We start from the raw sequence: 13,460 nt of genomic DNA, 5'->3' as shown, positions 1-13,460 counted from the left end.
AGTACATTTTATAAAGTGTATCAGAACAAAGATTGTCACATGCCATATGTACAGTGGGGCAATAATATATCAGCCACCAATTGTGCAAGTTCTCCCACTTAAAAATATGAGAGAGGTTGTAATTTTCATCATAGGTTTACCTCAACTATGACAGACAAAAAGAGAAAAGAAATCCAGAAAATCACATAGTAGGATTTTTAATGCATTTATTTGCAATTTATGGTGAAAAATAAGTATTTGGTCAATAACAAAAGTTAATCTCAATACTTTGTAATGTACCCTTTGTTGGCAATGACAGAGGTCAAACGTTTTCTGTAAGTCTTCACAAGGTTTTCACACACTGTTGCTGGTATTTTGGTCCATTCCTCCATGCAGATCTCCTCTAGAGCAGTGATGTTTTGGGGCTGTTGCTGGACCACACTGACTTTCAACTCCCTCCAAAGATTTTCTATGGGGTTGAGATCTGGAGACCACTCCAGGATCTTGAAATGCTTCTTACAAAGCCACTGCTTTGTTGCCCGGGCGGTGGTGTGTTTGGGATCATTGTTGTGCTGAAAGACCCAGCCACGTCTCATCTTCAGGATACATGGTCCCATTCATTCTTTCCTTTACACGGATCAGTTGTCCTGGTCCCTTTGCAGAGAAACAGCCTCAAAGCATGATGTTACCACCCCCATGCTTTACAGTAGGTATGGTGTTTTTTCTCCTTCAAACACGACGAGTTGAGTTTTTACCAAGAAGTTCTATTTTGGTTTCATCTGACCATATGACATTCTCCAAATTCTCTTCTGGATCATCCAAAAGCTCTCTAGCAAACTTCAAATGGGCCCGGACATGTACTGGCTTAAGCAGGGGGACACGGCAGGATTTGAGTCCCTGGCGGCGTAGTGTGTTACTGATGGTAGCCTTGGTTACTTTGGTCCCAGCTCTCTGCAGGTCATTCACTAGGTCCCCCCGTGTGGATCTGGGATTTTTGGTCACCGTTCTTGTGATCATTTTGACTCCACGGGGTGAGATCTTCCGTGTAGCCCCAAATCGAGGGAGATTATCAGTGGTCTGGTATGTCTTCCATTTTCTAATAATTGCTCCCACAGTTGATTTCTTCACACCAAGCTGCTTATCTATTGCTGATTCAGTCTTCCCAGCCTGGTGCAGGTCTACAATTTTGACAGCTCTTTGGTCTTGGCCATAGTGAAGTTTGGAGTGTGACTGTTTGAACTTGTTATCAGTATAAAAGACACCTTTCCACAACATCAAACAAATGCCATTAATACAGGTAATGAGTGGAGGACAGAGGAGCCTCTTAAAAAAGCAGTTACAGGTCTGTGAGAGCCAGAAATCTTGCTTGTTTGGAGGTGACCAAATACTTATTTTATTGAGGGATTTACCAATTAATGCATTAAAAATCCTACAATGTGATTTCCTGGATTATTTTTTCTCATTTTGTCTCTCATAGTTGAGGTGTACCTATGATGAAAATTACAGGCCTCTCATCTTTTTATGTGGGAGTACTTGCACGATTGGTGGCTGACTAAATACTTTTTACCCGACTGTATATACAACAAACCTAAAAGTGTGCATTCCTAATCACAACTATTGAAAAATAATACAGCTTAGTCTTTTCTACACTTAAATCAGAAGGTGATAACCTGTGATTTTGTTCATAATTTTTTTTTTAAACTACCTCAGAATGTTGTGAACAGAATCCAGCCCACACAGGGAGGCACAGATACATCCAAACATTGTAAACATACAGAGTGCTTTATATTAGTTACCTGCAGGTATGTGTGGAACAGTGCACAGATGGAGCAGTACGGAGGTGTAGAGCCCATGCGCTGGTTGTACTCCTTCTCCTTCTTGGGGTTCGGAGGTCTGCTCTGCCACAGGTGAGTCAGAGGCTTGGCCCAGCCCTCCCCTTCCAGACCCCCCTCCTCCACAGGGCACAACTCCTGTGGAGCTTCTGAAGCAAAACCACCAAAGCCCAACGTTCAGACGGGATCAGCAGCGTGAGGAGAAAACATGTGGAATGGAGACTGACCTTCATCACTCACACCGTCCTTGATGAGAGGATGATGACCCGGGAGCTTTCCCAGATCCATCTGCAGCTCTTCCTCCGCCGTCATCACGTCTGCCGTCTGAAGCAAACATGCCGTGAGTGGCTTTGCTCACACTGAAGTAGAGCTACAACTAACAATTATTTTTGTAGTCAACTAATCTATCCATTATTTTCGATTAGTCGATTAGTCACAGTTTGAAGCACTTATTTATTGCTTAAATCTTTCCACCTGTGAACGTGTCCCTGTTGTACTGTGACAGCATGTTTTACAGAGAGGACTTAAAATGACATAAAACATGTATTTGCGATGTAGTTGTTATATTTAAACTATAAAACATAATTGTGATCAAAATAAAAATTATGAATAGATTAAATAATACAAACTTATAGTGTAAGTGGTCTTGAAAAAAGTAAAGTAAAGAGTGTAAATAAGTAATTTTAAAAAGCTGGAGCTAACCTGCAGGTTGTGGAGGTAATGAGGTTTATACCAATCAGAGTTCTTTTGACTTAAATCAAGTCCATAAAATAAAATAATAAATAACATCACGTTTGAGAAATTCCACACAATATATTAAATGTCTAATCTTATCCAAAACACACGGTTGATAATAAATGAGGTTTACTGTTCAAACTGTGTTTGTAACTCACAGATGAGTGACTGTAGTAAATTATGAACTGGAGTTTGATAAAGAATCTTTAAACAGGATTTTTTAACAGATAAACATACAACACAGTTGTAATAACCATGAAGCAGTTAGGGGAAGTTTGGGGAAAATCGTGGCTCCACTGTGTTTCTGTTTGGGGTGTCCCTCCCTCCGTGTCTCCGTCATGCTTTAATGACTGAGAGCTGAACTGAGTTTACACTTAAAGTGTTTCACTGGTTTGTTTTCAGTAAAAAATGTTCTGAAGCTTTAGAAACTTTAAGTCACGTTAAGCTTCTCTTTTTTCTTTCCGTCATTCTTCTTCACCCTTTTGCACAAAGTTAGGGGGGCAACACTGCCGCTATCAGTCAATGTAAGGTACTGCAGCAGAAAGAAAGAAAGAAAGAAAGAAAGAAAGAAAGAAAGAAAGAAAGAAAGAAAGAAAGAAAGAAAGAAAGAAAGAAAGAAAGAAAGAAAAAAAGAAAAAAGAAAGAAAAAAGAAAAAAGAAAAAAAGAAAGAAAGAAAGAAAGAAGCCGCAGGCTGGATTTTATCATTAATTTTTGTAGTCGACATAATCGAGTAGGTTAATTAATAATTGGACCCTTTCACTGAAGCACAAACATGGAACATAACACAGACACTCACCACTTTGTCTCTGTCCACTTCACTGTCGCTGTCCTCACTCTTGCTCTCCTCCTTGGTCTGAGCCTCTCCCTCTGCGTAGTCTCCTTTAGCGTAGCTGTGGACGTGCAGCACGTCTGCAGGGCTCAGCGTCCTGTGGAAGACTTTCTGTGCAGGGCTGCAGCTGCTGGACACCTCAGCTTCCTCTCTGCCCTCTTCTTCCTCACTACTTGGCTTCATCACCTGCTTTTCTACACAAACGTCTGCTGCTGAAGCTCCGTTCTTCTCTTTCTTTGAAGGGTTTCTGTTGGAAGGTTTCCTGGTGGTGGCTTTGAGCTGTGGTTTTAACTCAGGCTTGGTGTCCTTCTCCTGGGTCTCCTGCTCTAAGTCGCCCGTGTCTGCGGAGGATAAAAGTCACTGTGCTGACAAAGACGAACAAACTCTTCACTCACTTAGTAAGTTAACATCAGAAGGCCAATATCATCTTCACTAAATGGTGTTTGATGGTACTTGTTATTTTCTGTCTGCTGATGTGTAATCAACCAAGTACAATCACCAATTAGCAGAACATCTGAGATGATCTTTCATGTGACTTTCTACTGGGCGTATCTTAACTACTCCATCAGCAACGCCCATAATCAAGGCATTTTTCTCCCTCTTGACAGGTCAGAAAAAACCTGGGGGTGTACTGTATTTTCTGGGCTATAGAACGCACCGCTGTATTGGCCGCATCCAATAATTTAGCAATTTTCCAAGAAAAATTCACATAAAGGCCGCTCCGTCACATAAGCTGCACCCTATTGGCAAATGAGGGTGCCCTTCAAAAGACTCAACCAATCAGAACAGGCAGGTAGGAGGGCGGCTTTACTGTTAATTGAGGTTTCCGTAGATTTCATGTTATTTTGTGATCAGTTTAAACGGACGAGTTTCCATTGCCACAAAGTCTCCTCCTCACTGCTCCACGTCTGCATATCAGTCTATTTACAGCTTTTTATGGTCAGTTTTTTACTGGAGGTAGACTGATACAACACTCCTGTGGTTATTTGGCAACTTTATGCTGTTTATTTCTATCATTAACCGGCTGATTTGAACTTTATCTGGAGTGTTTCAGCGCACTGTGTGTGTGTGTGTGTGTGTGTGTGTGTGTGTGTGTGTGTGTGTGTGTGTGTGTGTGTGTGTGTGTGTGTGTGTGTGTGTGTGTGTGTGTGTGTGTGTGTGTGTGTGTGTGTGTGCGTGTGTGTGTGTGTGTGTGTGTCAGTTACGTCAGTTGTCAGCCTCAGAGACCTGTGTGCGATCGCTCCTGATAAACCTAACGCAGTGATTTAACAACTTTATGCCGTTTATTATCAATTTCTATTAAAAACTGGCTGAGATATCTTAAATTTTAAAACCTACTTTTTATACACTCTTCCCACCGTAAATGCATATGTGCGCATCACTCCCCAAACTTCAATTCATTACCGGTATTTGATTTTTATTCAATTAAATAATCAGCACTTATTTCATATATAAATAAAAACAAATATTGACCAGATGTATGACTTCTGCTGTCACTCCCACGCAATTTCCCTCCGTGATAGGACGCCGTCCTGTAGATGGACAATGACGCCTTCGTCCTTAATTATTACAGATGAAAGAGCTTTCTCTTTTCCCACATTACCTGAAGCTTGTTTCTGAACGTTTAGTTCACCGTGATGTTCAGTGGCTGTTACAATTACAGACTGTCAGTAATATTTTGACTCCTGACACCCGCTTTCACTGAACATGTGTGACTGACGGAAAAATTCATACAGAGCGTCTTATATGCCGGCAAATACGGCACATTTATTTTTTTACTGTCATTAAATTTGTTTTTAAATGTATATAAATTTGGTTGTGAATGTTATTACGGTAAGTTTGTAATTAAATGTTTTATTCAAATGTATTCAAATTTGTTAATAAATTTTATTATATTTACTTTGAAATGTTAAATTTGTTATCAAATGTTATGACTTAGGAACAGCAGCCCTGAATCCCAATAGTTACTCTGATCTCAATGTGCTGAGGTGATTTCCACATTCACTGTAAGAACCATGCTCTGCGTCCGTACCTGTGTCGAGTATTTTACAGACTTTATCAGGAGACTCTTTGAGAGGCAGCTTTGCCTTCTTTGACCTCTTCTCCTTGATGTCTACCATCGGCTCAGGTTTTTTGTCTTTCGATGTTTCAACCTCCTCAAGTTTACGATTTGTCCTTGTCTTCATCTTCACACTGGGAGAAATGAAGCACAGCATTGGAGAAGACAATGAAGAGAAGGTTTGGTAGAAGAAAAAAAAAGAAGCTAATGAATGTGTGTCAAAGACGAGATCAAAACAAAGTCGAACAGAAAGCCTGACAAATACACTTGAAATAACATTCAAGTTTAATTTCCTAAACTGAAGTTTAATTAATTCAGTACTTCTCGTGCACTCTCCTCCTGTGTCTTCCTCTCGTTCTAAAACAGTAAATCATGTGGATGTTCAAGGCCTGTTTCTGCTCCCAGCTTCAGCTTGTGGTCAGCGGTTTACGTTGCTCAATGTTTGCACAATTTCCTGCTGCTCTCTGCTGAAGTTTTTAGTACCGTTTATATTCATCAGGGAGGTTAAAACAGGTTCAGACTCAGTCCTGCCTTTCTTTGGAGGTAAAAATATCTAAGTAAGCGCTAAAGTCTTAGATCTATTAATGATGGGTATTTCAGCTTCCTCTGATTTTTTTTTTAGCTTATATTAATCATTACTAAATTTGTCCAAAAAAAATCATAAAATTATATTGAGTATTAAATTATAGGGGTGTGCATTGCCATGAATCTGATGATACAATTCAAGACATGATATATCCCGATGCTAAACAACGCAATATACATGGCGATATATTGTGATATCAATAATTACAAATACAAAATGGTATGAAATGTGTATATATATATATATATATATATATATATATATATATATATATATATATATACATATATATATATACATATATATATATATATTATTTTTTTTTTTAAACTTGTGAGGACACGTAAATAGTAACTAACTGTAACTCAAGTACCAATATCTAAAACAAGTGGTATGTTTATCAAGCTGTCAAAGCTCAACAGGGGAGAAAAAAAAAAAAAAAAGATGGTTTGGGGTCAGCAGACCCCTCCTTCTGACTTTCTATGACTCTGAGGTAGCCACTACTATCCACTATGCTGTGGTCTGTTGGGGAGCGGGCAGCACTGACTGGAACAGGAAGAGACTGAACAAGCTGGTCAGGAGGGCTTGTGATGTCCTAGGCTGCTGCCTGGACCCACTGGAGGAGGTGGGTGAGAGGAGGATGGTAGTAAAGCTGACAGCCATCATGGACAACACTTCTCACCCCTTGAATCAGACTGTGAAGGGTCTGAGCAGCTCCTACAGTGGTAGACTGAAACACCCACAGTGTAGGTCATTCCTTCCCACCACTGTACGACTGTACAATAAAACAGTCTGAGGCATTGTACTGTCTGTAAATGTCCAGTTAATATGTATATACAGTATGTGTATCCTTTAAGCACAGAGCGGTAAGTTATGTTTTAGCCTCCATCTGTCCATCTGTGTGTTAGCAAGATACTTTAAAAAGTTGGATGAAATTTTCAGTAATATTGATAAATGGGAAAAGGAACAGGTGATTACATTTTGGGGATGGTTTGGCTACCAAAAGGAAAATCTGGAATGATGTCATCAGAATAATTTAAACTAGGTTAATTTAAATGAAGTTGATCAAAACCTAATCATTAAACCTGCTCAGATTCAGTAAATCATTGATCCCTGAGGGGGAATATGGTGACAATAATGCTGCTCTCATACAACTTTATATGTTTTCTTTTTTATTTGTACTTATTGTGTTTCCTCACACTACAACGTATCTTCCTTTTAATTTTATCTACTTTATTTTTGACATACATTTTTGTTTAATTGTGGGTTTTTTATTTTTTAGTATTTTGTTTCCTCACAGGAGTTAAGAACTAATATTTTTCTGAAAAAATTGATTAATATTTCTAAGAAACTACATTTTAAAAATTAATGTCCCCACTGCAGGATGAATAAGAATACTCTAAGAATGCCACATCGATTACATAGGGTTAGGGTACACTTTTTCCAGTGTCTGATGGAGACTTGCAAGTAGCGGACCCCTAAGTACACACAGAGAAAAATACAAAATTACAGTAAAATAGACAAAAAACAACAGACTAAAAAAATGTAAATAACTCAAAAAATGCACAAAATGACTGCAAAAATAGCCAGAAATCTATAAAACAACAAAAATACAAAAAATAAAAACCAGGAAGAAAAATCTTCATTGGACAGGTAATTTTGGGGTCCCGCTGCAACTAGGTCACTGTTTTGTAGTTTGTTCCGCTGTCGTGATTGTGCAATGTTACGGTAAATTGTACATTCTTTTAAAAATGAATGTTACCATTTATATTGAAATGTGAGACTAATTACAGTCATAAAATCATACTTATGTGTTCAAATTTAAGACTTTTGAAACATTGATTTAAGACATTTTAATGACATTTAAGGCCTTATTTTTGGATTCATGAATTTATTGCCTTTTAAGACTTTTTAAGGAACCACAGGAACCCTGTTCTAAAGCAGAAACAGTTTCTTCAGGAAGATTGAACTTTTCTAAAACATTTGACCATAAGAGAGACACAATTTAAGAAATAAAATAAATAAAATCTGACCTGATGTCTTTCTGAACAGACGCAGTATCGCTCTCACATGCTGGATCAACACCGTCTTCTTTGTGAAACAGCTCAGCAGCCTCAGGTGTGGCTTTGGAATGGTCGATGGGAGCGTTGTCTTTCCCAGCCTTCCACATCTTATAGCGCTCAGGCTGAAACTTGCGAACAAACACATCCATGGAGATCTTGACAGTATCCTGGCGACATGAACACTGGAAGAAAAAAAAAGTATTTCAATTAATCCTCAAGACAGGGCAATCAATTGAAAACTTTCAACTTGAATCAGAAAAATAAGTTCAAACTTTAGTTAAAGGCCTCTAAAGCAGGATGTTACCATTGTTGCCCCTTTGCCGTAGTCAATCCATCGCTGGGTGGCAAAGTTGGTGGACTCTGCACAGTTGAAGCCATGGTTGAAGCTAGCATGGTAGCCAAAGGGGAAGGTGATAATGAACTGGCCAGCCTCCTGAGTAACCTTCACAGAAACATAACATGTACATTAAAGAGGCAGTATTATGACAAATTCACTTTATAATGGTTTTGCTACGGTGAAATCCATTCCTTTAGCCTCATTCAGAGGGCCAAAGTTGAAAAAGTTCTGTTTCCTCCCTTGTTATTCCACATTTTGTAACATAAGAATGTGAGCTCCTCCCTCTCAAACTACCTCACAGGTAAAACAAAGGCAGGTTGATATAGTTAATATCACAGTTACTATCTTTACATTCAGTATATAGATAAACCAAAGAGCGCTGACAACCGGTTCCATTTTTAGTAGCCGTTATACCGCCTCGTATCGCCTTTATGAAATGATTTGACGTGTTTGTGAATTAATGCTAGAGTTGTCACAATGCCAGCCAAAATAGTTCCAAATGGGACTTTTGGAGTTTTGTTTTTTGAACAAAATTAGTGCTTCTGCCTTCTGCCAACTTTAGCTTGTTGTTTGTTTTGAAGCGAGTTTCTGTCGAAGCGGAGCTGTCTTCAGTTCCTTCATGTCGGCAGAAACACACAAACAGCCAATCAGCTAACAGACGGGCAGACCCAGCCCATCATATCACCAGACGTAATCAGTCCGGGGCAAACAGCCAATTATTCAGCAGCTGTGGAGTTCAGTTGCCATGTTGGATTGTTTTCCAATTTCCGTGCAGTGAGCTTAGACTGTGCAGTGAGAAGCCTGGAGGAAAGTAGAGGCAGCCGCTAAGTAGTGGAAACTGGCACGGTAGTATCGTAATCCACGGTAGTACCGTCATGTAGAATTTCTAGTATAGTAGGAACCGTAGGTATCGCGCAACTATAATCAACGCGACGCAGCCGTCGGACAAAACAAAGGATGATCGTCTTACATTGACTTTTTCTGTGGTCAGAGGAGGAGAAGAAAGACTGTTAAGGATTTACTGTTGCTAATGCATGTTTACGCTAATCATGCATAAGCATGAAGCCCCCAAAAAAAAGCCTGTTTTTAGAAGCGGTCTGAAAGTGACTTTTCAGAGGGCTAAAATTCCAGAAAACAGGCTTTTCTTATTTTGGGAAAATGAACCTCAAATACTATGTTGGTGTTCTTAGAACAAATGGAGATGAGTAAAAAATAGCATAATACTGGACCTTTAAACTGACACATTATCTGAGAAACAGCACCAATCAAACTTTCTAATCCTATGGGGAAAATCCTGATATTTCAACACATAAAAGGCAGAAAGATTACCTTATCAAATGGTATTCCATATTTTTTAAGGATTGACGGGGAGATCAGCGTCATTTTGTGGCGAAGGAAAGCTTCACAGCTCTGAGCGTTTCCTGGAAAGAAACCTGGAACAACAGAAAACCACCAACATGATTGATGATAGTACGTTAACTGGTACAACATTTTAATGGCACGACATGTCACTATGAAATCCAAACATATTGTCCTACAATGTCACCCATCATATATTATGTATGGAGGTCAGCATTGTGTTGTACAGTCATAACTGGCACTTCTCAGCAAAAACAATCATACAAACCACATGTGTCAAACTCAAGGCCCAGGGGCCAAATCCAGCCCTTTATAGCGTCCAATTCGGCCTGCACAATAAAGTTAAAAAGTCAGAGAAATGGCGTGGAGGGGTGTTGCTGGAAGCTCTCTTTGCAGGGTCTCTCCGGGCGGTGCCAGCCTGGTGAGGCGTGGGGGTGCCCCTTCCCTACGGGTGGGGCTTGGTGCTTGTCTCGTCTCCTGATTGCCTTGGGAGCACGCCTTGTGGCGTGTGGGGCAGGGGCAGCCTGCCGCGCCGGTGTGGGGGGGTGGGCGCACTGGGGGGTGCTGGCGTCTACGCAGACGCCGGGGTTGGGGCGGGATTGCTTGGCGCTCCGGGGTGGTGCTCTTTGCTGGGGGGCGGCTCTAGCTGTACCGGTGGTTGAGGTCGGTATCGGCTGCTTGGTAGGTCTGTCCTGCTATCTGCGGGTAGGTGTGTTCTGCGCCTTTGGCTGGGGGCTGCTGCTCCGCATTGGTTGTGTGCCATTGGGGGTCCCTTGTCCTGCGGTGGTGCCCTTGGGGTCCGGCGGGCCTGGCCGGCTGGCTGGGCTGGTCCTGGCGGGGGTCTTCCGGGGCGGGTGGTGCGGGCTGCGCCCTACCATGCCTGCAGGTGCGGCACCGGGTGGTCCCGGCTTGGGTGCCGCCCTTTGCGGTGTGGCTGGGCCCTTTGGTGGGGGGGGAGCGGTCTACGGCTCATCGCGCCGGTGGCATCAAGGAAAGGAGATCTGGTGCGCTCTGGTGTGCTAGGTCGGTGCGCCTGGGGTCCGGAGGGGCGACTTGCAGCTTCCCCTTGGTGCCCTCGGCGACTATGGGAGTGGTCGTCGTCCCTGGGGGCACTGCTCTCGGAGCTGCTTCCGTTCCGGGTTCTTCTGGCCTGGGGTCCGGTCCCAGCTGGCTCTGGGCCCTTCGGCAGACGCCAGCCGGCTGCCCATTCGGCGTGGCTCTAGCCGTCTGCTGGGCGTGGGCCTTGGCTCCTCTGCTGGGGTCTCGGGTGGGAGGCTCTCTGGGCCCTCCCCTCGGGGGTTGGGTGCTTGGGTGTGGGTGGGTGGGGGAGGCGGAATGCTGGCGGGGGGCCTTGGGGTTGGGGATTGGGGTCGGTGGCGGGATGCCCTGGGTGCTCGGCTGCTTGGGGCTTCCTCAGATGTGTGTGTGGGGGACGGTGGCTGCCTCTCGGCCTGGGATCTTGGGGGCGTCTGAGGGTCTGCTCAGCCTTTGGGGGGAGGCCTGGGGCTCCCTGGCCCCCACTCTTTCTGCTGGCCTGGCTGCATCTGCGGGCCCAGGGCAGTTCCTGGGTTTGCGGTAGCGGTTTTTGCACATATACTGGTCTACGATTTCTGGCACGCCTTGGGATGTGGGATAAAACTCATACTGGGCTTAACTTTAGACACGTTAATCCCAAATACCTGCTTTAGGTACTACCACTCACTCGTTCCCCCTGTCCACAGCCACCACCATTATAGCTAAGCTTCACACTTGTCACTTTACAGGCTTGATTACACAGCATAATAAGCACAATATGTTCCACAACTTCACATCTCACCCTCACTGTAAAATAATCTATTCTTCCCCACCCTTTCTATTTCCTACCTTGAGTCTCTCCTCCCTGCTACCTTTTCCCTCCCCTCCCCACCTAGGTGTAACACTGCTCTCTCTGCTTTTATATCCTCCCTATAATAAAAGATTCCTCACCCTTCCTTCGGGAGGGCTGGTGATGGTCACAATGAAGCAATAAAATAAATCAATTTATTTTATTGCAATAACAAAACATGCATTGCTGTCTCATAATGATTGCACTTCTTGTAGTGTTGACCTTTGACAGCATGTGCAGACAAGGAGAAAAAAATAAATAAAGAAGTCAGAGAAACCATGAATCATTGTGTAAATTACCCACTAATTCAGTTGTAAATATCTCAGCTATATCTCCAAAATAATACACAAATTCAATGAAACGCCACAATATTAGCAGGGCTCACATTTTCCCACATGATGGGAGTCATTTTTAATCTTAAATTGTTAAAATAACTCAATCCTGTCATTTTTTTTCTAATTAGTCCACAGAATTTCCTCAAATTATGTAAAAATTGGCCACAAAATCTAATTTTTAAAAAATATATCTGGAATGAAGATCCTGCAGAGACTGATGTGTCACTTATTGCTTTGATATTATCAGTATCGTACATATCTTATAAACGATTTATTCGTGGAAGTGCCTAAAATCTGTGACCCACTTAAGATGAACTGCTCCGTATTTAACCCCTGAACTAAAATTACTTTGACACCCCTGCTATAGATGTTTCCTCTCTAGCACAGAAAAAACAAAGCGTACCCTTAGCAAGTCGTTCCAGTCTCCTTCCATGCTCAGGTGGAACAACGTACCTGAGGAGCAAACACAGGACAGTCATTAAACAGGATCTGGAGAGAGCTTTCTGAGCCACTGGGATCTATTGTGTTTCTGTTACTGGTTCTCCAGCAGGTCAGTGACGTCAATCACTCCGTTTGCTACCTGATTTCATGTTCCCTTAACCCTCTGGGGACTAAAGGCGTTTGTGCTGTTTTTTTCCATTGTGTTTGATTTTACCTTTTTACCATATAAGGAAAACCTTAAACCTTGCATGTTTGGTATCTTTTTTTTCAGGAGAACCTCCCAAGTATGACTGTTAAGTATTTTCTTTAATATGGCATACTGTATTAACACAATGGATCTAAAACCACTATAAAAACTAAAATTCGAGTAGGAAAAAGTTAGGTTTTTTTTACTATAAAAGTGAAACATTTTTAACTAATCATTTTTATTGCTTGTATAGCACATCTAAACTATATATTTCAAAAACTTATATACAGATGAATCAAAAAACACAGTTATATATAGCTATTTACAGTGAAATGGAAGCAATGTCGATTTTGTACAACTATTTACAAAAAATTATGAATCACAAATACAGGGAAAGGCAAATTATTTGTGCCTCATTGTGTTGATATAAAACAATAAACAAATATAGTAGACACTACAGTCCAATCTCACTCACTACACACTAACTAAACAGTCAAATCACAGTAATAATCACTATTATCTCAAATCTCTCACTCACTCTCTCTTTCTCCGTCTCTGTTTACCTGTCACTGGAAAACTAAATTCTCGCTATATGTGGACATTATGATTGGACAATGGCCTTCTTCTTCTCAACCAATAGGAAACAGCTATAATGTGACATTTCAGTGTTGTTCGAATTTGCTGCACCCTGCACGGAGCACTGACAGCTCAAGAAAATGTCACAGAAAAACACACATTTTCCCTCATAACTCCACTTCTATTTGGCCTATCAACATGATTTTAAAAACTGGTTTGTAGTTTGACATCCGCACTTTCGACATGGGTTGAAACGGAGATCCAAGAACTCTGTGCT

General features: G+C 41.6%; 1 protein-coding gene across 1 annotated transcript in view; it reads right to left on the bottom strand.

Moving 5' to 3' along the window:
• kdm4aa (lysine (K)-specific demethylase 4A, genome duplicate a) overlaps nucleotides 1-13,460 on the bottom strand; it is a 46,948-nt gene that overhangs the window by 16,833 nt on the left and 16,655 nt on the right. Inside the window, exons 6-13 of the mRNA XM_028444064.1 lie at nucleotides 12,383-12,432; nucleotides 9,751-9,854; nucleotides 8,389-8,526; nucleotides 8,055-8,266; nucleotides 5,409-5,569; nucleotides 3,344-3,717; nucleotides 2,039-2,135; nucleotides 1,776-1,960 (exon numbers count right to left, since the gene is read on the bottom strand). Coding sequence (XP_028299865.1) covers nucleotides 1,776-1,960; nucleotides 2,039-2,135; nucleotides 3,344-3,717; nucleotides 5,409-5,569; nucleotides 8,055-8,266; nucleotides 8,389-8,526; nucleotides 9,751-9,854; nucleotides 12,383-12,432 — 1,321 coding nt within the window. The remainder of the gene's footprint in view (nucleotides 1-1,775; nucleotides 1,961-2,038; nucleotides 2,136-3,343; nucleotides 3,718-5,408; nucleotides 5,570-8,054; nucleotides 8,267-8,388; nucleotides 8,527-9,750; nucleotides 9,855-12,382; nucleotides 12,433-13,460) is intronic.

This window comes from Gouania willdenowi, chromosome 4 (genome assembly GCF_900634775.1).
Source record: "Gouania willdenowi chromosome 4, fGouWil2.1, whole genome shotgun sequence".
Classification (NCBI taxonomy): Eukaryota; Metazoa; Chordata; class Actinopteri; order Blenniiformes; family Gobiesocidae; genus Gouania; species Gouania willdenowi.
The sequence above is the reverse complement of the archived record's forward strand: the minus strand, read 5'-3'. Positions and strand labels throughout refer to the sequence as shown.